The 25,099-nt window shown below is 41.4% G+C and overlaps 1 protein-coding gene across 3 annotated transcripts in view; it reads left to right on the plus strand.

The window, feature by feature from the left end:
- Kcnab1 (potassium voltage-gated channel subfamily A regulatory beta subunit 1) overlaps positions 1-25,099 on the plus strand; it is a 380,454-nt gene that overhangs the window by 278,733 nt on the left and 76,622 nt on the right. For all 3 annotated transcript variants that reach the window (XM_034500275.2, XM_076932477.1, XM_034500276.2), the window contains exons 3-4: positions 21,158-21,195; positions 24,443-24,522. In XM_034500275.2, the coding sequence (XP_034356166.1) occupies positions 21,158-21,195; positions 24,443-24,522 (118 nt within the window). The remainder of the gene's footprint in view (positions 1-21,157; positions 21,196-24,442; positions 24,523-25,099) is intronic.

A 25,099-nucleotide genomic window follows, 5' to 3' on the forward strand; every position in this document is an offset into this window, starting at 1 on the left:
TTGAATGACCTCAGGGCTTCTGTGCACCCAGAGATTGAGGAGTCTACTAAGGTAGGTTACTGAGCTGATGCTTTGCCATTCAGGTTTTCCCAATGGGGCCCTAGCCTGCCTAACCACAGTCAACTTCTAGAGCACAAGCAGTCCATCTTGTAAGCAGGCATGATGGGTTTCTTTTTATGAACGGCATGTGTGCAGAATGTACTGCTGCCTCATCTCCCACTGCCTTTTGAGATGCTCTCACTGTGCTTAAATATTGTAACACCAGAAGAACTTGGTGTTAAACACTTCACATCATTAGTATTATTTTTATGACATCCTTCATGGTTCACATTCCTGTTGCTAAGGCCACTGTAGAGTAGCCACTGCACCTATTATTATGACAATGGTCAGAAGCATCTATAAAGTGCCTCCAGACACTTGAGAGACCATTTAAAGGTACAGTTTTCTTCCGCAAAGATTTTAACAATTTTTCTGTACAATGCAAACAAAATGAAGTATCAGAAGACCAAAGTATCCACAGAATCTAACTGGTGCATGAATATGAAATCTATGAGAGAGTTTTAGGCTTGTCACTCTTCCTGGAAAATTCTAACAAAACTACAATGTACTCATAAGAACATTAGTAGGCATTTTAATTTTTATAGAATAGGACTTGTATATGTAGGTGTGGGTATTCACTCATGTTGGTGCACTTGTGTGCCCAGGTACATGTGCATGTGCCTTGTGTGTGGAGGCCAGAAATCAATCTCTGGTATCATTCTTCAGGAGTATGCGAAGATTGACAAGTAGGTTACACTGGCTGGCCTGTGAGCCCCCAGGGATCAACCTAGCTCCATTCCACAGTGCTGGGATTATAAACACACATGACCTGCCCCCAGTCCTTTTACAGGTTCTAGAGGTTGAACTCTGGTCTTTGGGTTTACACAACAAACACTTTATCCACTGACCTATTTGCCCAGCCCCCTATCCAAGTGGGATTTTTATGTGAATAGTTAATGGATAAAGTACTTTTAAAAAGTGCTCACAACCTGATCCATCTGAATAAGCATTGCTGCTGGCCACATGTCTTTGCTTGAAAAAGTCCATTAGGACCAATGACACAATAAAGGGACAGAAATAGCCTGACATTCTACACAGCGATTAGAAGAGAACGCAAGAAGAAAAAAAATTCAGAACCCACATTTGGGCCATTAGCAGAACCAGTAACAATTTATAAACTTGGCTTTCCTAAAAAGAAATGACTTGCCATTATGGAAAGACCAGCTCCTTTTAAAAGAAGGAAAAGCCCATGTCCTGCCCAAAGCCAGTGGTAGAGCTGGTAGTTCCTAACCCACCCACCTCCCCCGCCTCTTGTTTTACTTCTCTCACTACTGTGAAAAATCACCTGACAATTTAATGGAAAAATATTTACTTCACTCGTGGTTGCAAAGGTTCAGCACACTGCCACTGGCTCCATTGTTTCTGGGCTCATGGTAAGTCAGAACAGCAACAGCAGCAGGAAGGAAAGACAATGTTCATCTCGTGGTAAACAGGAAATAGAAGAGGGCCAAAGAAAGATGCAGCCCCAAAAGCATGACTCTGAAGACCTGATCCCCCTGCCAGGCTCCACCTTTCATGGTGCCACCACCTCCCATTGGTCTGCTTCTTAACTCGTCAAACCAGTTACTATCGGGCACTAAGATCAAACTCTGCATTAACCCAGGATCTAATCATCTCTGGAGACACCCACTCCTCTACACTCAGAGCTGTGCTTGACTAACAGCACATCCCCAGGCATCTCTCAATCCAGTCTACTTCAGTCATTCTCCCTCACCAGCAGCCTCATCCACATGCAGCCTGCAGCCACCACCAGCATCCAATGTCTCATCTATATCCTGAACTTCTGCTTCTTCCCTGAGCCAGCAGCTTATGATGGTTAATGTTACTGTCAAGTCAAAAGGATCTAGAATACTCTAGGGGGCAAATCTCTGTACATACCTGTAGGGATTGTGTAAATTGTTAGTCTCTAAGAATGTCCTCAAGAGATTATCTTGATTGGGTTCATTGATATGGAGTGATCTATCTTAACTGTGGTGGGACCCTTCCCTGGGTAAGAATCTTGGACTGAGCACGGGGGGGGGGGGGGGGGGATGAGAAAAGAAGAGAGGGGAGGGGAGGGGAGGGGAGAGGAGGCAAGAGAGATGAGTAAGTACTACTAATTATAGCTATCTGCTTCCTGATTATGAACTCCATATGACTAGTTGCCTCAGGTTCCTGCTACCTTGACTTCCCAGATATGATGGATTGTACCATAAACTATGAGTTAGAATAAACCCATATTCCCTTTATTGCTGTTGTCATGGATTTTATCATAGCAACAGAAAAGAAACCAAGGCACAGTTATATCAGACATGAAAGGTCTTGTGGGCAATAGGCAGATTCGGTATGATTTCTGATACCAGCTGGCTTTCATCTGGAAACTGTTAAAACATGAAATGAGTCTTGGAATCCATGTTCAACACTGGGGTGAGCAACAACCTTCAAATCTCCTTGGACGTAACCAGAACCAAAGTCAGTTTCTACCCAGGATGAGGTATATTTGTGATGCTTTGAAGTCAGAATGCTATCGAGCAAAGACATTTCAGTTTTATAGATGCCTTGAATGATTTCCTGCCTTTTCATTGTTGATACACTGCCTAGAAGATATTATGTGTTTTGCTATAGCTCCTTTCCTGAGCAGCATCATGATCCAGCATGTGTTGTATATATGCAGCTCAAATCAGTGTTCCCTCTACACTTATATAGAGATTCTTCTTTAAAACCTTTTTACAGCACAGAATTCAAATTCTAGTCAACCATCTTGATCAGCAGTAAACTCCAGTTCCTTTAACAGTGAATAAACAACACTGAGGAGATCATTTGGGGTGCCATCATCCAGCAAAATGAGGGTTTTAGAATGCTCAGAAAATGACAGTCACAGACAGCTATCTCTGGAAGGACAGCATTAATACCTGAGCTGTCCCATTGTGGGTTAATGTTCATATGCTATAGGGGCCACAGCACAAGTTAGAAATAAAGTCCCGAGTCTTTCTAGGTCTACTGGTTATAAATTAGTCAAAAACTTACCAAAATAATTGAACAAAATCCTGGATCCAAGCAGTGCAAAACAGCTTCCAAAAATACTGAAATTTCTAACCCAGATGCTAGAATCTCCAGGTATATATAGACAGTAGATTTTTGTGGTACTTTCTTTTATTGGATATTTTATTTATTACACTTCAGATGTTATTTCCTTTCCCCATCTCCCCCCCCCCATAAATTCCCTATCCCATCCCTCCTCCTCCTTTTTGCTTTTATACTATTTTAATTTCATGCAAGTATTAAGGTCAGTTCTAAGTTCAGGAACTAGGAATACAATAGATGCAAATAGTCAAGGAACAAGCAAGACAATAAACAACAATAGTCAAAGAACAAGCAAGGCAGTAAACAAAGTCCTGTGATCACTCCCATAATCACTATTTCTAAGGGCTTATCAGGATGACCAAAATATCTGAGCTTACTTCCCTGTCCTAGCCCAAAGTCATTTTCATGCCTGAAGCCTACTTCTTTGTTCTAGCCTAATATTTAGATTCCTGTCTGAAATTACTTCCTTGTTCTAGCCTAATGTCAGATTTCTATCTGTAGCCCATTTCCGTGTCCTTGGCCCATGTCAGATTCCTGCCAGGCAGCCCCAAAAGCTCTCCACCTCTCCCCCTTTTTTTTTAATTGCATAGACAAGACTGAACCTGTCTTAGGTCATTCTGACAAGAATGCCTTTCTTACCTGTTGTGGAATATGCATTATCAAAAGCAATGCACTCCTGTCTTAGGTTGGTAAGGCTCTGTGCAGAATTTTACCCATCCTTGGCTTGCCAGCCTGTTAAATTAATAACTCTGTCTGGGGGTGTATGGCACTTTTGAGAAGTCAAACTATAAGTTCTGCAAGATATGTTCCATTATTAAGTTGACTCAGAATGAGAAAATGGTTGCCATAGCTCCAAGCTTCATATGTCATTGGCTGTTATATTCTTCCAAGAACCAGATCCTAAAGGACTTTAGACAACCAAGGCCTACCCCAGCTGGGGATATAGTTTTGTGATAATGTTTATGTAGCACACATAAGGCACTGGGTCAATTCCCAATACTCCATAATCTGATCTGTAGAGATGGTCAGTGGTTAAGAGTACACACTTCAGTTCCCAGAACTCACATGGCAGCTCACCACTGCTTATAACTAATTCCAAACAGATTTGATGCCTCTGTCTTCATCAATGCATACACTCATGTGAACATACCCAAACACACATATATCTAAAAATAAAATAAATCTTTAAAAAAAGAAAACTAGGGAAGGATTTAAAGCCACATAACTGCATTCTAAAAAAGAAATATAAAGGACTCTTTTCTAAAGAAATGAAGCAGTGGTTGACTATAATAAACACAGAACCACCATGAAGAGTTAGACCCTTCTAGTCTTATTCAGCTTATATTCCTTTCTTATGGTGTTAGGAGCAATGTTCCAATGTCTAAATTCCAAGCTTCTTCAATGTGAGGCTTGCTCAGTTTTAGTGAGTCAATCCACATTCATTTCCTACTGCCTCAGTTTGCCCAGTGGACACTTTTTCTTGGCTCTCTTATTTTTAAAGATTTATGCTATTTTTGTTTTATGTGATAGATAATGACTGCATATATTTCTATGCACCATGTGTGTGCAATGCCCATGGAAACAGAAGAAGGTATAAGATCCCCTAGAACTAGAGTTGCAGACAGTTGTAAGTGGCCATGCAGGTGCTGGGAATCAAACCTGGGTCTTTTAGAAGAATAGCCAGTTTTCTGAAATGTTTGAGCTATCTCTCTGGCCCACAGCTTTAGATTTTTAATACATTATTTTTTAATCTTTGAAGTTACAGTCATAGGAGAGGGTAGCTGCTATGGCGTGTATGTGGAGGTCTGAAGACAGCTTGAAGAACCAGTTCTCTCCTTCCAACATGTATGACCCAGGAATCAAACTCAGGTCATCAAACTTAAGGGCAAGTAAGTGCCTTTCTTGCTGGGCCATCTAACCATCCCAGGTTTTTTTATATAGTCTTTCCTACACGTCCCTGATAATCTTGAAGGATCTGTGAGATTAGGGGCTCATTTACAAATAAAAGCCTCATCCTAACACCTGGATAATGAAAACATGCAAAGGAGGGCATCCATGAGAACGAGGCAGAAAATACTGCTAATGTTCATTTTATATTTGACAACTAATTAAAATGAGAAGAGAAAGAGCTGCCCAACATGTAATTATAGAAAGTGGGTGATGAGGTAATGAGCAGAAGCTAAATTAGAGCCGACAGTCAAGCCACGGGGCTGCAAACGGCTGAAGAGCAGGAGCGAGAGGACGAAAGGCTTACCAGGCACTCTGAACTCTAACAAGGTCTTTCCAGACTAGGCTTCACTTTCCTTCTTGGTCTCTGACCTGACCTCCCATCCATACTCACTGTAGGCTCTACCATGCTATCAGTCTTTACTTGGAAGAGATTCCCAGTGCTACCTGTACCTTTTCTTGTGCACTCTCTGAGGCTGGAGGCTTGGTGAGCTGGGTACATCCTGCAAAGCAGGGAATCCAGGACACTGCTGGTCCTTCCGTGCCCACACGGACCTAATGGCCAATGAACAGATTCTGTGCTGGGAAAGTAGGATGAAAGGCCACAGGTCTAGGTCCTTACACAGCCAACACTGCAAGGGCCTGGTTCTCAGCTATATTGTCCCCATGGGACACCCCTGCATATTGAAATGCTGCGTAATGATGGTGATGCCTTCTGTCTGACTTGCAATTTGATCATCAGTTCAGTTCACATGCCTAGAAGAGAGGAGAAGCTCAGTGCATGCTCATTTAGGGAATGCATAATCACGATCAGTGCTCAAAGAACTATGAGGGTCCTCGAGAATATAAGAATGTATTCAAGGGCTCCCTATGCAAGGGTAAAGGAAGCCACAGAAGACTCTGGAGGAAGAAGACTTATAGGCAAAAGAAATTGGAAGCAGCAGGACCAGGAAAACGTGAGAAAAAGAACAACTAAAAATCACACTGTCACAGTACAAAGAAAGGGCTACAAACTGCAGACATGGAACACATGAGGAATTGGTCACCTCTCTCGGAAGGTGTGGAAGGGAGCAAGTACTGCTGGGAACTGCCATATTTTGTGTGATAAATAAGAATCTGTCAGTCTGATAAATAAAGATGTGTCTGGGTTAGAGTTTTCTTGCTGTGAAGAGACACCATGACCACAGCAACCCTTATAAAGAAAAACATTTAATTGGGGCTGGCTTACAGTGTCTGAAGTTTAGTATATTATCATCATGACAGGAAATACAACAGCATTCGGGCAGACATGGGCTGGAGAAGAAGCTGAGAGTTCTACATCTTGATCCAGTAGTAGAAAAAGACTGTGTCCTAATGGACACAGCTTGAGCAAATAAGAGACCTCAGAGCCCACCCCACAGTGACACAAGCCATACCTCCTAATACTGCCACTTTTTCTTGTCCAAGCATTCACACAAGAGTCTATGGAGGCCATACCTATTCAAACCACCACAGCATTTTGGGCTTGTTTAGGAGTGGAGGTATTTGTGTGTTTATGACAGGGACCCCTGTGTATCTCAGTGTTATTCACAATCCCCTGACTAGCTACAGGTGCTAGAAACACAGGCTATGCCACTATGCCCCAGCTCACAACTGTTTCTTTTGGTTGATTTTCCTACCTAGTCCTCACTCTTTTCTAGGCTGGACTGATGCTTTCCAGACAATAAAGTCTTGATCAGAGGCTTCTTGTATGTCCCGTCCCAATCCTCTAAATGATTACATGGCCCTTGGGCCCTGACTAGACACTAGAACTTTTTGAGCATGTGTCTTCTTTTCCCACTTACAGCTCCAGAAAATGGAGGCCGTAATTAACTCTAGCCATTGACTTCACCATCTGGCAAGGTTTGGAGGGACTTGAGAGGACTTTATAAGTATTTCCTCAATGAAGTGATAAATTTCAATATGAGGGAGAAGCCTAGAGAGGGAACTATCCTGGAGGAGAAAATGATGAGACACAACCTTGAAGTACAGAATGCACAGAGACCATACCAGGAAACTTGCAGGTTTGTTATGTGATCAGCAGTCGAGATGATTTCTTTGGTCAGATGCATTTTAAAAAGCTAATTCCAATCATGGTAGTCAAAGGGGGGGAGGCAGGAAAAGCAAATATGGAGACAAGCTTGCAGAGCCAAATGGTCTCAGTTTAGTAGAAGACTCAAATGTGATGCCATGTGAAGTGGCCCCTGTGAGGCTAGCGCTCTACACCATGAGCGTGTGTAAACATGTGAATAAAATGCAGGCCAGGGTGTGAGGGAAATAAGGCCGGACAGAAGTATCAATAATGGGAAGAAGAGGAAATGAGAAAGGAAGCATGGTTTTAATTTAAACTATTTTTGACAATTTCATACATTAGTACTGAATATACAGCATTTCCACCCCTCTTCCTCCCTTCTACTCTTTTTTATCCTTTCTATTCCCTCTCCAGCTGAAGACTTTTTTTTCTTTATTATATATATATATATATATATATATATATATATATATGAACAACCTTCTGAGTCCATTTAGATTGCATTTATGTTTAAGCTTGACCAATTGAGATATCTTTGAAAGCATAAAATACTATAAAAAAAATAGTAAGTTACAAAGTTCTGGAGACTGAATGGAACATATACTAGTTTCTGGCTGTGTTCTTTACGAAAGACAAAGATAAATAAAAGTAGTCAAATAAAACTCAAATCTGAGGAGATAGAAAGTGAGAAAATGGTGATAAAAATTAATCGTGGTGGTTGAGATGGCTCAGGTGGGGATAAGCATTTGCCATACAAGCATGACAAGCTGGCTTTGATCCCTGAAACTCACGGAGTAGAAAGAGAGACTAACTTCCAAAATAATTTGTCCTATGACATCCACACACATACCCTGGTAAGTGCACTCATGCACATGTGCACACACACACACACACACACACACTTTTTAAAAATTCATCATGAAACAAACACTAAAGCATTCACGACACCCAGACGATACCAACAGTAGTACATGGAAGATTACTAATTGTTGGAGTGGCATCTGTGAAGAAAATCGAAGCACAGAATCCCAAGAAAGCAAGAAAAATGGTCTGGGAGAGAAAGGTCCCTAGAGGGGATAGAGGGTAGCACTATTTGCTCTATGTTCATTTTGTATGCATGAAGCAGTTCCTAAGAAAAGAATTTGAGGGAAAGCAATTTTCTTAGATGTGGTTGAGGTTGTCACCATTTTCATCAATGGAGAAGTGAAGCAAGAAGGGAGGCCATCCGCTGCACAAGCCAGCATGAGGCTGGATCACATAGCCCCTCGGGATGAAGGAACCAGTGCAGATAGATGCCATAGGTGGGCAGCTGGGACTTTGTTGACCAGCAGAGTTGTGGACAGCTGGAAGCTCATGGGGAATTAAGCAGAGCAGCAATCCTCTCTGCTCTAGGAAGTTGATAGATTGTATAGAAGGAAATAGAAAGCTTTTATAGTTTGTCAGCTTCATTTTTTTCTCTATACAGCTAGATGTCTGCTATCTGTGTAGGTTGAAGAAAGAGGTGTGGTAAGGACAAAGGGTTAAGGACAAACAACTTATAAAGAGGGAGGACTAGCCATGGGTCCATCTCTACAACTTGTGAGAGTTTTTTTCAGCACAGATCCAGTATCTTTGTTATAGGTAACAAAGAGCCAGATAGTTGACCTATTCACATTTGAGCTTTGCCAGGAAGGTGTCCTGAACGACCACTAAAGCCATGGAGCTGAGGACTGAGCAAGAGAAATTTCTAAGTCATAAGCCTACTAGCAGCCTGTGTGATCTTGTCCCAGAAAACAAGATTGCTGATGCTTTTTTTTTTTAAATCCCATCTTTCTTTTTTTTTTCTACTAAGCTATTTTTACTATAGTCATTTACTGCCACTGAGACTTCTGCAATAGTAAAATGAAGGTCAAAGAACCAGAGAGAATGCAAAGGAGTAGTCTTGTCTTATTTTCTGTTGCTGTGAAGAGACACCAGGACCAAGACAATTTATAGAAGAAAACAATTAATTGGGGAGTTGCTTACAGTTTTAGTTAGTCCATTATCATGACAGAGAGCATGGTGGCAGAAAGGCAGGCGTGATGCTGGAAAAGTCGCTTAGAGCTACATCCTGGTCTGCACATAGCAGGCAGAGAGAGACACTGGGCCTGGCATGAGCTTTTGAAACTTCAAAGCCCACTCCCAGTGATATACCTCCTCCAACAAGGCCACATCTCTCCCTAATCCTTCCGAAACAGTTCTGCTAACTGTGAACCAAACATTCAAGCATATGAAGCTATTACAGTCCTTCTCATTTAAACCACCACAATCTGTAAGTATTTGATCAAGCTAAAGGCCTACAGTAAAAAATAGCTTAGGCATGACAGTCTCCAGCTTTAGGTCAAAGCCATCTTCTGCCGTCTCTGCTAAATGGTTCTTCACCTTATTAGAGTTTCTTTTCCTATACTGTTGTTTCTTTCATGGGTGGATTGAGTACATTCCCATGATATGTCCCAATCACTACTTAAAACAGTTGTTAACTGTGTCTGGTATTCTACCCATATGGAAAGCTTTATTAAAAACACATATGGGGGGGGGGAGGAGGAGAAGGAGAAAGAGAATGAGAGAGAGAGAGAGAGAGAGAGAGAGAGAGAGAGAGAGAGAGAGAGAATGAAAGAGAGAGAGAGGGAGAGAGAGAGAGGGAGAGAGAGAGAGAGAGAGAGAGAGAGAGAGAGAGAGAGAGAGAGAGAGAACTATGCCTGTACCTTTTCTCCAACTGACTAAACAATGATCCCTCACTAGTGGGGAGGGGAGTGATTCATCAGTTTCCCAGGTGGTCCCACTTCCTGGGCTAGAATTGAGATTTATAGACCTGGACAAGGAACAGCAACCCAGCTTTCACCTGAGATGCAACCCTGACTTGCCTGTGTTACTTGCTTCTCACTGGCTGGGTGATGAGAAAGTTTGGCACATTTGAAAGCAATTTGCTCTTCACACAGCATGCAAGAGGCCCAGCCAGAAAGTATGCATATGCCCTTCTGCTCACCAGTGTGAGAAGCAAATAGGGAACAAGGTGTTAGTTTTTTATTTACCTTTGCTTCCAGTTTAAGAAAGAATGTTTGAACATTGCAGTATCTTTTTAAGTTTTTTTTATTCATAATGTTCCATCTCAGAATCCATAACAAATAACTTTTCCAGAGCTTTGTTCAGTTGGATTTGCCTTTAGAACTGATGATAGATTCTACTGAGTTGGGCTTTCACTGCAGTCTCTAAGATGGAGCATCATTAGGTAGCTCTGTCCTGGTGCTCCTTCTGGGAACACTTCCCTCCTCCCCCCAGTCAGAGTCACTGGGACCATCAGAAGAAATAAGTGACACTATGCTGCTTAAGATAGCATATGTTAGTGTTATCCTACCTTGGCACTTTCCTGCATTCGTGATGATCTCCCAGCCTCCCGCTAGAACATTCTGCTGGTGTGCACTTGGGCATGTGGCCACTAACTAAAATAATGATGTACTCATTCAGATTAACTCATTTCCAAACAATGTATTAACAAAAAGACAAGCAGGCAATAAAAAAGTTTGTTGAACATTATCTGTCATTGATAGTCTCTTTTTTCCTACTCTTGATTCATTCGTAAGAGACCCCCAGGAGCACATGACAGGTGCCATGTTTTATATTATCTCTGGGACTGAAAAGTTCACTTGGCAGTTTGTTAAAGAATGTCCCAAGAAGGCCTACATTCTGTGTTTGAGATCAATAGAAGGCTGTTAAAAGTATAATGCTTATGTTCTTCGTTTCTATTTACCTAAATTTCTGGATTGCTGTCTATATGGTATGCCAGGAAATTTCACTATGTCACCATATAATCAGGACTTTGCTATTATAATCATTGTCTCAATACTGATTTCCCTAGGTGAGAAAGCTAGAGCTGACAACAGCAGTTTGTCTCTAGAGACCAGGTTTCCAGGAGCTGTTCTGTGCTTCTCTCAGACATAGATTAACTTTTCAACATAGCCTATCATTTGGAGGGACAATGAATGGCTCTCTGGTAATCAGTCTTCTTGTCACTGAAACCAAAAACCAAATAGAAACAACCTGAAGAAGGTTGCATTTTGGCTTACGATTTCAAAGGCATCAACCATGGTGGCTGGGAGGGAAAATCAGATTCATGTCATGAAGACCAGAAAGCAGAGAAAAGGCAAATACTAGAAGTTAGAGAAGGATATAGGCCTCAAAAATACTCACAGAACTTCCTTCATCTAGGCCCTACCTCATACCTTTCACCACCATTCAATAACACCATCATATGAATCCATCACAGGATCAGTACATTCACTATGCTACACACTAAATATCTCCAGAAATCCCATCATAGACACACCCTGAAATGCCCTTCACTAATCTCCTCAGTGTTCCTTGACCTAATCAAGCAGATAATCAAGTTAACCATCAGACCTTACATGGAGTCTAGATTAAGTTGAACTCTAAAATTAAAGATAGATTACCCTGGTTTTATGATTTAGGACTGTTTTACTTTGTTATTGATGTTGTGTTAAGTTTCTGCATATAATTACTGAGAAAGAAAAGTCTATTATTTTGATAGAAATAGGAGAGTCTGCATAAAAGGAGTGTGTGTCATCCTATGGGTGATACAGAAATACTGCCCTTAACTTGGTATAGCTGCAAATGTTCTGTTAGAAAAAGAGTATAGACACTTTTAAAGTAAAATTATTAGCAGCTTGTATTTATAATCACCAATGAAGTGAGGTAATGTTTATATGTAAATTGATGAATCTATAAGTGAACATAGGAACTGAATTAATCTAATTGCAATATGGCTGAGAATGAGAATCATTTTAGGTTTTTATCAAATTGTCCCATATGAATATTGTTTTACTTCTTTTATAGTCCAAGGCACATTAGTATTCTTGCTTTAGTAAGAATGTCACACTATTTCTACTCTTTGAACACAAAATTTGCCTTTTAATGATATTTAATGTCCTGAACATCTGGTCATTCACGACCTAGGAAGAAGACTTTGAAAGAACTGTTGCAGAAACATTTTTCATCAGTTTTACAATTATTATCTTCTTCTTTTCACCTAGACATTTTTCTTGCTTTTCGGGAAATTAAAATGTATTTCTCAGCAGATCTTAACATCCACATGAATTCACACTGTTTTTTTTTTTTTTTTAATGTTCAAAAACACTAAGTTTTTAAAAATTATTCCTATTTGAGGTAGAACACCTCTCTGAACTATCAGTGACAACAGCAATTCAACAAAAATGTTCAGAGATAAAAGAAATGGTGCAGAAGCCCACATTGGCTTTCAAACTCTTGGTATTTTTCCAGAGCTCTTACCCATAGTAACTTGCTGTGGAAATGCATGATAGACCCCAAAAGAAACACAAATATGTGTTTGAGCACAGACTATATTCCAGTGTGCAAAGATCTCACAGGGTAAAAGCATTGGCTATCCTAGCAGTAGGTCACATTTTGGAAGAAGATATTTAAAATATTTGAATTTAAGAATCAAAAACTTGTATTTATTTCTTATATTCTATGCTAAGTGTCTACTTTTCCTCCAGTACTGTTTACTTCACCTATTATGTATATATATATATGTATATATATAATATATATACATAATACCTATTATGTATATATATGTATGTATATGTAATATGTAGAGTTAACTACTCTACATATTTCTTATAAGAATTTTTTACAGAGTAGCATGAGAACGTTTTGTTGATGCTGTATACAGCGGTTTTTGTACCCTACAAGTTTCATTTGAGTAAATAATCCCCAGTACATAAACATTAGTACAAGAAAAAGATTACAAGTCATAACCAAGAAACTTAAAACATAATATGACAAATCACATTCAGTGTCCCCTTTTCATGATAGGAAGTAAGAAGAATTGTGATTTGCTACAACCCTTGTTTTATTAAATGGATTGTTCAATAAAAGTAACTTTTGCTTCAGGCTACAAAGGTATTAATATATACTTCAGTAACATGAGCAAAAGAAATGAAAGCAGAGAAGAAAACTTTACAAATTTTACGCTTTTTTATTTTGAAATTTCCTAAGTGGTTCAAGAAACCAAATCAATTCAGATATTATGTCTTTGTAAAGAAATTTTAGGAAGGTAACTAATAAGTTTAAATTGATAGTTACAGTTAATCTAGCATCAAAATTCAGAGTGTAGGTTGTCCTTTCTGGTGAAGGCTTACAGGGTATGCCAAGATGTCTGTCCTACTGATGTGCAAATAGCTCCTGAGCCACTAAAGGAGCTGACCCTGCTTAATAACACTCTTCTAAGGTTGACCACTTCTAACCAGCACATCCCTGCCATCCGTCTTATCTTTAACACCATGCTCTTGTCTGTAACTTGTATTGATCAGACAAATGGACAAATAGAACAAAATTATTCTGGGCAAACTTGCCCTGAAATAACTCTTAAAACAGCATGGAGCTAGAAGCCCTCAGGTCCTAAAAACAAGAAATTTTAAATCAAAGAAAGAAAGAAAATGGAAGGCAGAAAGTAGGAATGGGGAAGAACACAGAGAAAGGAGGCAAAAGAAAGGAGGAGCAAGCATGTGTACATTCTTTATAAAGGCCTTACAGAACTTGTGTCTGCCCCACCCCTTTAACCTCAGAACCTCAGAAGGTCAGAGGCCGCACTCCATAGATGTGTCTGTGATATCCAAACAGCATTGCCAGCCAGGGGCTCCCTTCTGCTACAGGTTCCATTCCTGGGCAATCTGTCCCAGTATCCTTCCACAGATATTACACACCATCAGTCAGCCTTCAACCAGGTCTTGAGTTTTAAAGAGTGTGCCAACTAAGAGTTGGGTCTGTTTTCTGTGTATGAGATTGAGGTGTTGCTTGTAGAACAGCAGAGCCCTTAGACAAACCCTGATTTCAGGTGACCATGAGAGAATACCTGAGCGTGGAGGTGACTCAGAAGCATGGGGCAGATGAATGGCATTCTTCATCCACAGATGGACAATAAAAGAGAAGAAAGAGGTATAAAGCATATCATAGAAAAGGTTTCCATAGGAGAAACATTTGGCAGAGGGAAGGATGTGAACAGATCCTTAAAACAGGATGATGTTGCAAACAGCCAGATGTACAATTGGCTGGAATGGAGCATGGGGTAGGTAGAGGGCTCAAGGCACACCACCCAAAATCAGCAAGGGACTCTGGACAGCGTGGCTAAGTAGCCTACCACTAAAGAGCCCTGGTAAGTCATCGCTCTAACACTAGAGTCCCTCATATGTAGAATACGCGGTGTTTTCAAGCACTGTTGAGTTTTTCCATAAGGATTAGAACTGAAGACGCATACAGAAGAGTCTAGACTAGTGGTTCTCAACCTTCCTAATGCTGCAGCCCTTTACTGCAGTTCCTCAGGCTGTGGTAAAGGGCATGTGGTGACCCCCAACCATAAAATTATTTTCATTGCTTCCTTATAACTGTAATTTTACTACTATTATGGATCATAAAGTAAATATTTGTGTTTTCTGATATTAAGGTCTTAAGGTGACCTCTGTAAAAGAGTCATTCAATTCCCATGGGCGGCGAGACCCACAGGTTGAGAACCACTGGTCTAAGAAAACACACACACACAATGAATCCATATGGCAGACACTGAGAACTTCTTTCTCATCTGACTGCAGTTTCTCGTTTTACTACTTTCCAAGTGGTAGACAAAGCATTTAAATGGTGTTTAGACAGTCAAAGTGTGTGTGTGTGTGTGTGTGTGTGTGTGTTTGTGTGTACGCGCGCGCGCGTGTTCACTTTCTTTAGCTGTAAATGGGAATACTACCTGCACCTCACCTACCTTGGAGGCACACGTTAATTCCACATGGCCTTTACCACTTCTTTGTCTAGTTTTACTGCTATTTCAAGCTCTTTTGTAAAGTGCAGGTGTGAGAGGATGCCAGCCTCACCCCCTGAGAGCCTGGGTGGTATTATTGATTCTTGTAAGAAAAGGTAACCAAAAGAAAAAGAAAAGGCTTCTCGCCTAAGTTGATATCACATTTGTTAACTCTGGCCAGATGCTCATTAACAACATACTAGAAGCCAAAAAAAAAAAAAAAAAAAAAAAAATTAGGCTGCAGCTTGAATCCAAAAATAAAGGCCAGGCTCTGAGTAAAATACTCACAGATGCAAGCCAAAATGAGGAAGGATTAGCAGGGATGCTCCATTTGCAGGAGGTGTGGCCTTGAGCTGTGTCCCAGTCCTGCAATACAAGCCTGCATCTCTGCTGTGGCCACAGTCGGGCTTCTCAGTATGTCATGCCACATTCAGATCTCATGGCTGCTTGTTAAAGACACAGGTAATCAGGATGCAGCTCACATACAAATAATCAAAATCTTCCTAGAGTGGCACTTCCAGGAAATTCTAATGCTAAGCTAAGATGGGGAGTTAATGGTGTCACTGAGGTAGAGACTGTTACCTTTCCTTGTATTTCTGCATCCTCCAAAAAAAAAAAAAAAAAACCCTGTGCTAATTTTATTTGTTTGTTTGTTTGTTTGTTGCCACCAGCTGTTATCCTCCTAGTGAGTAGAAGACTTAGGACTCTAGCCCAGGCTTGCCTGAATACATTGCTTCCTCAGGAAATGGGTGTCTCCATTCTATACCCTTAAGTTGATGTAACGTGACAAGTACAAGAAGTGAGTTCCTCAACCTTACCTCAGCCACCTGTCTAGACATCCCAGACCCATCACTAGAGACTTCATCTCAGCACATGTTGCCAGGCCTAGGATTTCTGTGTCCTTGTTTGCTCTTGAAGTAATGTGTTTCTCTTCATGAATGAACACAGTTCTTCCAATACCATCTAGCCATTAAGAGAATCATATTAAACAGCAAAACCACCTTAGCTCTCCTGGAGACGCTATAGTAGACCATGAGGTCCTGGAATCAGAGATCCCTGACTACACAGCTGTTGGCTCTATCATCCTCCAGCAAGAAGGACTGTGGCATCTCTTTCTCCAGTGATAGTTGGTACAACTTCCCACAATGTCACCACTCCCCCTCACTGGAGTCCTGCAGCAAGGGGAATGATTATCACAGGGTCCTTCTCTAGGAAAAGAAATGGTGGTTGTACCTAGGAATGGTAGAAAACGTATCAACCACTTAGAAACTGGAAGAGCTAATAAATTGTTAATGGGCATTATTTATCATTCTTTAATAAATTAAAATAAATATGCTTAGTAGGAAATTGACCCAGTACTTTGAAGACTAATGATAAGTCAAGAGGCAATTCAGTTCAACTTAACCAACATTGATCAACCATCTACTAAGGCTCCACTTTTGTTCTAGAGATTTGGAGAGAAGTGTGTGAAGAAAGGGTCAGGGGAGGTAGTCCCCTTGAACAAAATAACATAAGTGTAATAGCTAACTTCCAAAAAGAGAAACACTATTCTGTTTTGTTTTTTCAGTTATGGTGTATATATGTAGCCGTATTAACTTGCCATCGCTATAATAACGTATCTGACACTGGCTACTTATGGAGCTTAGAGCTTTGAAGGTGCAGAGTCCAAGATTAGTGGAAGCAGGGAGTGGAGGGATGTAGATGGGAACAGTGGGCTTGACCTGGCCTCTATGAGGCCAGTTTGTGGCAGTACAACATGACAGGAGTCCATGTCTAAATAAAAAAGTCACCTCATTTCAAATAAGAAGAGAGGACAGAAGGGCCAACCTTGGTCCTTTCATAACATCTCCCTCATGACAGCTGCCAAATGCTTACTTACCCCAGTGACCTATGACCTACAGGATCTACCTCTTAAAATTCCCACCACTTCCCAACAACACCAGGTCAAACTCCCAACCTATGAGCCATTGGTGGCACACAAACCATATTCAAACTATAGCAATAACATAAACATACATGATGCTTTTACTGTTATGTATTAATAATTTTAAGCTATTTGAAATGGAAAATTATTTAACTATCACTATTTTTTTCATAATCCATCACTGCTTTGACCTAACATCTTTTCTTCTGTATGACAGTATCCTTTGGGCTAACTGACTTTCACTATGATGTATACAGCCTTACATTCTTTTTTCTCCATTTATTTATTTATTTATTTATTTATCTACTTCACATGCCAATCATAACCCTCATCCTCACAGCTCCCCCCCACCTCTAACAGCCCCTCCCTTCATCTGGCCTTTTTTTTCCCAGAGGGGGGAGGCCTCTCCTGGGTACCAACCCACTCTGGCACATAAAGTCACTGCAGAACCAGGAACACCCTCTCCCAATAAGGCCAGACAGGCCACCTAGTTAGGGGAACAGGATCCACAGGCAGGCAACAGAGTCAGAGACAGGCCCTGTACCACTTGTTGGGGGCCTACATGAAGACCAAGTTGAACATCTGCTAAATATGTAGCCTTACATTCTTAAAAGCAACATGAAAGAGTTTTTTGTTTTATTTTGTTTTTCTGATTCATTTTAAATAGAACTGCTTCTAAGACTAGTGTCATCACATCGTGACTGGAATCACCACCAGTGCGTAAGTGTAGGCTGGCCTTTTCTTCCACCGAGATGTACATAGAGTCCTGGCTTTCAGAGTTATATTTAGTCTTCAACCATCAGTAACTAATTAATAAAAGTGAGCTAAATGATGCTAGTTTATCTGCATAAAACTTGAAATCAGAGAACTTTTCGGAATCTAGTTTTGAACAACATTGTCTTAGAGGATGAATTTTAGGCAATAATTCTTATCTAGAAATGGATTGTTATTCCTCAGTAAGTGACTTCCCCAAGCTTTGTCAGGTCTGAGAGGAGCAAATCATAATATAGGCAAATATACATTCTGATGTAGTGGTCTTGACTTGTAATTTATAACTCTATGATGGTACAGCAGCAATATACATTTGATAGAAACTATACTTTGATTTTTGTTATGGTGTTAGGGATGAAATCTAGGGTCTTTTGCATGCTAGTCTAGTACTGCACTGAGCTAAATCCCAAACTTTTGTACTTTCCATATAAATTTTGATCCTTTCCTGGGACAAAATTTCCATTAAACACTGTCATGATGCTGGGCAGCAGGAGGTGGGTAAACCTCTGGTCAACTAACCTACCATGGAGGAAACAGTTGATACCGTACATTAGACTGCTGGCTAAGCTAGAACATTTGGTAATTCGGTATGTGAAACATATTTGTCTTATGGTATTTTTAACATGTGATAAGATTAACCAGGCCATAACCTCTTTATAAGTCAAGGAATGTCCCTGGAGAAAAGTGTTCAAGTACAGATGATTTAAAAGGCCAGCAAGAAACGCAGATTTGGGGAAATCTTCAGGGCTCAGTAGAGATGGGTCTATTCCCACTGATGACAAGAACAATTTAAAAAAAAAAAAAAAAAACAAGCAAACAAAAAAAATTTGCTTTCGCTGAACAGCACAAGCAAACCATCAAATTCATTAAACACTAACCTGAATTTGCTTAGAGATATAGAAGAATAGCTAATTTGTGGGATTCATTACTGAATCTGTGACTTGTGCCATTTTAGTTCTTTGCCCAAAGCCATTTATAATGAATAAGAAAATTAAAGGGCTCAAGCATAGCGCTCCTATGAAATAGTGCCATCTTTGGTCCTTGACTTGGCAACCCCATCAACATCTGGCAACACTGACTTTGACCAGTATATACTCAGTTTCCAAATGATCTGAGACTTCCCCACATCACACAAAACAGCCATTCCTCATGTTTTTCTTTTCATGAACCCCCATCCAAAAGTTCTTCGACACCTCCAAAGTGCTCATCATACCACAGTGAGCCGCCACCCATGCCTGCTTTCTTGTTTGCTGCAATAGAAAGTGGCTCCAGCAACTGCCGAATGTCTCGTCCATACACCTCACATGCTGAGCCAGTTCCACCAACCTTCTCAAATGTTTCTTCTCTGGACACACTGTTTCTGCTGTGTTCAGAGGGACTCTTGGAAATGCGTAGTCTGTGAAAAGGTTTTGACACAAAACATCCTCCCCCCCCCCCAACTCAATACAGAGCTGCATTTCCCACATCTCATTTATGTATTTCCCATTCAAAAGAAAGCACTGCCATTTCCTCAGGCCATTATGTTTTTCAAAGACCATCTTTTCTGTGTACAGTCATGGCTGGTTTTATTTTGGTGCCTCAGGATAGAATTTTTCTCCATTTGTTTGGAATAATCTTTGGGGAGAAAAAAAGCCTGTGCCTATTTTTTTTCTTAAAATACTCAATTTTTTACGTATAAGTTCATACTCCTTTTATTACTGTTGTAAGAAAAATGGCAATAGACATATGGTACAAAGCAGAAACCATTTTATTTCAAAGTTAAGAATATGTTGGGGAAGCACAGGCGCGGCAGTCTTTTACAAAGGCACCCTATCCTAGAAAGCATATTGACCTTTGTTGTCAATGTTGCTGAAAATTCAAAAATTTTCAGAAAAAAAAAAAATCCCATGTTGTCTGGGCAAGCCTGCAAGCCGAGGTCGTCAGGTCTGGGCTGCCCATTCGAAACCTCTGCACATAGAGAGCACACTTGAAGGATCATTATACACTCCCTCTCTTTTAGTCTTGGAGAACAAAGACAAAGCGTGTGATTCTATCCACAGATGTCCATGGGTGTCACACCAGTTTAGTGACAGTCTAATTCAGCAGCATGATACACTGAAAGGAACAACCTTCTCAAAGCCAAGCATGTCTGTGAAAACTTGGGTATTTCACTTGGTGTTGGCTAATATGAGGTTGCTCAGATGTAAATGTGACTAATAAGATGGCCTTTTGAGCCTGCCGAATGATTCAAGAGAAATCTCTTGGTATACTGTGCGGCATCGAGAAGGTGTGCCATAGTGGTGGCTGCGACTGTTACAGTGGACAGTGGATTGAGGAATATAAGCTGCCAGCAGCATTTAGTTCACACCCTATAAATACCAACCTTGCCCGGGAACTGTGTCCACGCTTGTGCAGGTCTCCCTCTGCCCTTGTTCCACCCCATCGCATGATGGTCTATACATAGCTCATCAACAACTTCTTGTTTCCCCAAGCTCTTGTCTATATCTGAAATGCCTACCCTTTTCTTCTCCATTCCCTTTACTCCTTTAAGGCTCAGCTAGGGTGTCACATACTCTAGGGAGTCCTCCATGAATGCTTCCCCCCAGGCCTAGGGTAGAGTATGCTCTGCCACACTGCCTTGAGTTTGTCTCAGTTCGAGCATTTATCAAGATAAACTGTTAACTATGAGATAAATACAAAAATGGTAACATCACCTCTCTACCCTAAGTGTAGAGTGTGATGTCTTTGAGATACTTAAGGTCCCCCCCCCCAAAAAAAAAATGGATGTGGAAGGGATTGACTTATCAGGCTTGCAGGAGATGAGCATGACGTGCCTGCTCGGCGTCTTGCTTGACATACGCTGCTAGCTATGTTTCCTTCCCTCTGCCTTCCTTCTCCTTGCCTTGGCTCCTGCTGCTATCTTCACCCCAAGCCAACAGAGACTTGCCACAGCAGATCATACAGAGAAGGTACATTAAATGTCACCACCCAGGTCTTGTAAACAGAACCTGGCAGAGTGTCTGAGAAGGTCCTCTCGAAAGGTAACAGAAAATACAAAACCAAGTCCTGTTGGGGGGCAAAGGGAAGAAGTCAAAGTTAGGCTCCCTGTGTCTGCGTACTCTTTCTTGAGCTCACTGGCAGAATGGGCCTTTAACTGCAGAAGAGGAAAAATAGGTGTGTAGCACAAGCATAGCACTGGCTTCTTGTACATTTAGTCCTATAGCAGAAGCAACGTCTCATGTAGACCAGGGCTGCCTGCCACAGCGTCCATGGTGGCTTGAAGAGGCACTCTTCACCCGAAGGGTCATAGACCCATTCTGGAATATTTAGGACATGGGTAGGGGAGGGGGAGAGGCTGGGCAGCAGCCTGCATGTGCCCTCATCTAAGTGCCATTGGTGAACTGCCTGCTTGATACAAAAGTCTGCTGTTGTTATCTTAGAAAGATGGCTGCAAATAATGCAAATATTTGCTCTCTTCTAGGAACATGGGTGACATTCGGAGGTCAAATTTCAGATGAGGTAAGCTACTTTTAACTTCTACAGTTCTAATGAAGAAAATGTGCGGTAGTGACTGTCTTCTCTTCCTAACATTTTTTATTGGATTTTTATTTACGTGTGTGTGTGTGTGTGTGTGTGTGTGTGTGTGTGTGTGTGTGTTTGTGTGTGTGTGTGTAACTGTAACTGCCCAGTCATTAGCTTAGAAGAAGATCTTGTATAACTGACTGGATGACTCCAGCCAAGCATAGTTTTAGGGGGCTGGCAGTAAAAGGTCTTTCAACATGCATGCTCCCAGTAGCTAAGGAAGGAGGGAGGTCCTTTCCCCTCATAGGAGGACCCACAGGTGCACATCAAGAGACCTTATGACTGGCATCAGATGGGGATGTATGGGGTTAGCACAAAGGCACGTTCACAGGAAGTACAGCAAAGGCCACAGACATTGTTAGGCATGAAGTAAGCAGCAACATAGGAGGGAACTAAGTTCACAGCCAGGGTCTCTAGCCTGCGCGTAACCTGCCTGGTGCACTGTGTAGAAGGAAAAGGGCAATGATGCCTAGCCCTGTGAGATGATCTATCCCCCCCACCAAAGTCTCTGCTCTCCCCTTCATACTATCTGTTCTCTGCTGTAGGGAGCCCATGTCTGGGCATGCGAGACTGACCTCTGTGATGAACCATTTCAAAATTCCAGTTCCCCAAATTGCACAATAAAGTTGTCATGAACGGCTGCAGAGGCACTTTTACACAGATGCACACCCAACAGCTACTGTCCTTCAGGAGAGCAACTGTGGAAAGATCCCTGCAGAGCTGTGCACAAAGAGGAACAAGGAAGACTAGCCAAACCCAATCACACTCACAACTGAATGGCTCGATCCCACCTCTTCTCAAGGGGTAAAACACAAGCCAATAACTTTGAATTTACCTCCCTGATCGTTCAGCTTTCTCGCAGACTTCCAGGTACTCTCAACTCAAATCAGGTAAAAATGGCCATAATGTTCTGGACACTGATTATCAATGGCACTTCAGGAGATTTTCTATGTGTTGGATAGGTACTTAGCAGAGACATTAACAAACTTAGTAACTTGATCATGTATCCTTCAAGTAAAAAAAAAAAAGAATGATATGTTTCTCACATAAGCAATAACTTCTTAAAAGTAATAAGAGCACACTTATCTCCAAAAGCACAGAACTGGGGGATTTATTCCATATTTTCTCATGGAATGGAATGTAGTTGAGGCAGCTTTAATAGCAGAAACCCTGCTCACATTAGTTTAGCCAAGAAGAGAGCATCCAATTCGACATTTAGGAGAGCCATTTCCTCAGCTTTATACAACCTACAACCCTCTGCATCAACTTCCTCTTTGAATACCAAGAATGAAATAGCTGCAGGAATATTTGAGAGTCAAAAACAGCAGGGCAAAACTTCTGTCTCTAGAAATTCTATGAAGAAGGGAAAGGTGTTCCAAGAAATGTCTGCTGCATCTCATTAGTGTGGGAGAAATGTCTCTCACAAAACCTGTCCTGGCCAAGTGCTTCATAGGCCATTAGGTCTTTGTTGAGGAAGAGGGTTCAACTTCCATTATGCCTTCAGGCTCTATGAGGGAGAACGGGACCCCTTCATAGGATCACTTGCAGTTTTCAGATAAGGAAACTAAAATCTGCAAAGGCCAAATGATTTGCCCACATTTATTTATTTAAATAGTAAGAGGACATTCATGGACTGTGTTCATATTCTATTACTGTGACAAATGACCTCAAGCAATCAACTTTTAGCCAAGAAGGGTTTTTAATCCATATTCTTTCAGTTCTATTGACTTTGGTGCTGTAGTAAGCCAGTATGTCACAGCTGAGTGTGAACTAGAGGACAGGGAGCCCCAGCAAGGGAAGAGAGCCAGAAGCCTGGTGACTTTACCTTCCTACCAGTAAACCACACCTGTTAAGGAGTCTGCCATCTCCAAAAAATGCTACAGACCAGGAACCAAATGCAAGGGATTCATAAGGCATTTCAGATCAAAAACTGTATCAAGGCCTAAAACAAGTGTTTAAACTTAATTCAATGTTTTTCTTGTTATTCCACATGAGGTCTTTAGATCCTGTGATTGGAAAGGGTTTTTACTGTCAGTTCAAAACTTCTCTGTAGATAAGATGTAATTGCCACATTTCCTAATAATAATCCACCAATATGCTCTATGACATACAACAATACTTTTTACCATCTTCTAAAACAGGACAGTCAGAATGAGGGAAACTATATTTGCCTTACTGTTCAGCTCTGCTTTAAAATAACGTCTTAATATTATCTTATTTTTAAAAGGCAGTTACTGCTTTCTCGTGGGTAATGCTAGAGGACATGCACACTAGCTGCCCCATGGTCTTGAGAGGTTAATTTTCAAAACACCAGAAACAGTATATTAGAAACGCTGGTGAAGCAACTTTAGTCCACCATCAAAGAACATAATGGAAAATCAATGGTTATTATGTGCGAAGTGGAAAAATTTTTTTTCAAACATCTAGCAAATTAATCAGCAAAGTGGAGAACGACTCCTCCACTGCTTTGTCCACCACCCTCCTACAGCTCTACCTCCGGCTGACGGTTGCAGGTAGCCTTGTACTCTCCTGCCTCACTTCTCACTTGCGCTGAGCAGCAGAGAGGATGTAGCACAGAGCTCTGATGCATTCCAGCCTGAGCACAGAGGAGCTTGCTCCCTCCCCTCTGTTGACTCAGCAGCAGTGCCAAGATGATGCTTCTTGTTCCACTGAACTGTGGGTGGCAGGAGCTTTACAACAGTCATGATTGTCTGGCCTGTGATTCATCAGCACAGTTGGCTAGGCCTTGAGGAAAGTCACAAGCTTTTAGGTCAGGAGTCATCCAACTGCCAGAAACTATTGGCTTGCAGAAAGGGGTTGAGAGATGGAGTCAGCTTTGATACAAATGACCCTCTTTGTCAGCAAGATTAGATGTCACTGAGGGGGTTCTCAAACAAGGTCTTCCCAGCAGGGTGGGAAACACAGATCAGAACCCCTCAGTGTTCCAGTGAACAACCAAACACACCCCCCAGGAGTGGGATTACAGCCTACCCTATGTCTGTGGGTTGAAGCATCACCTACCCTATGCTTGAGTCTTTTTTCTTTTTCTTGCCACTCACTACAGCTGAGAAAAACAGAAGTGGTTAATGGGATCTCTGAGTGAAAGGCAGATAAAGGATTTAATATTGCTTCCCAGCTAGGAAGATGCCTGGTGTCTCTGACTGCCCCTTGCATCCCCTTGCAGGTTGCTGAACGACTGATGACAATTGCCTATGAAAGTGGAGTTAATCTCTTCGACACTGCTGAAGTCTATGCTGCTGGGAAGTAAGTCAGAACCAGTTTTTGTCTCTCACATGGCATCTGTGGAACCAAGAGGGTATTCTCAGACATTGCTGTGGCATTGGCAAAAAGGGGCTGCTCTTCTTGTACATATGTCAGCAGCCATGTTCTTCCTCAGTCCTATGCTGGTATTCATAAAAGTTGTGATTCCTAAACGATGCCAAGAAATCAACAACTTTTTCAAGAGGGCACTTCAGAGCCTATTCTGAAGACTGTAGGCTGCAGAGAGACCTTGCTGGTGGTGTCGAGGAACTTCTAGAGACTTCTTTGGACCTGAGTGTTGACTTGGCACTCTAAACATGGCTTGCCAAGTTGGAACACATACCTGCTATTCTGTCAGTCCAGATCACCAAGCTCATGTCACATAACATAACTAGTGTATTTTAGAATAGGTATGGAGCCCTGGTCTCCTGGAATGAACGTGGGTGTCCAGCTTCCATCAGCAAAGGAAGAAGACATCCATGGTGGAGTACAAACCCAGCAGGCCAGCTGCCCTTCCTCAGGACAGTCATAGTCGAGCTAAGGCTTGCCTGGCCAGCTCCAAATAATCTCAGAGCTTTTT

Source organism: Arvicanthis niloticus, chromosome 4 (assembly GCF_011762505.2).
Source record: "Arvicanthis niloticus isolate mArvNil1 chromosome 4, mArvNil1.pat.X, whole genome shotgun sequence".
Lineage (NCBI taxonomy): Eukaryota > Metazoa > Chordata > Mammalia > Rodentia > Muridae > Arvicanthis > Arvicanthis niloticus.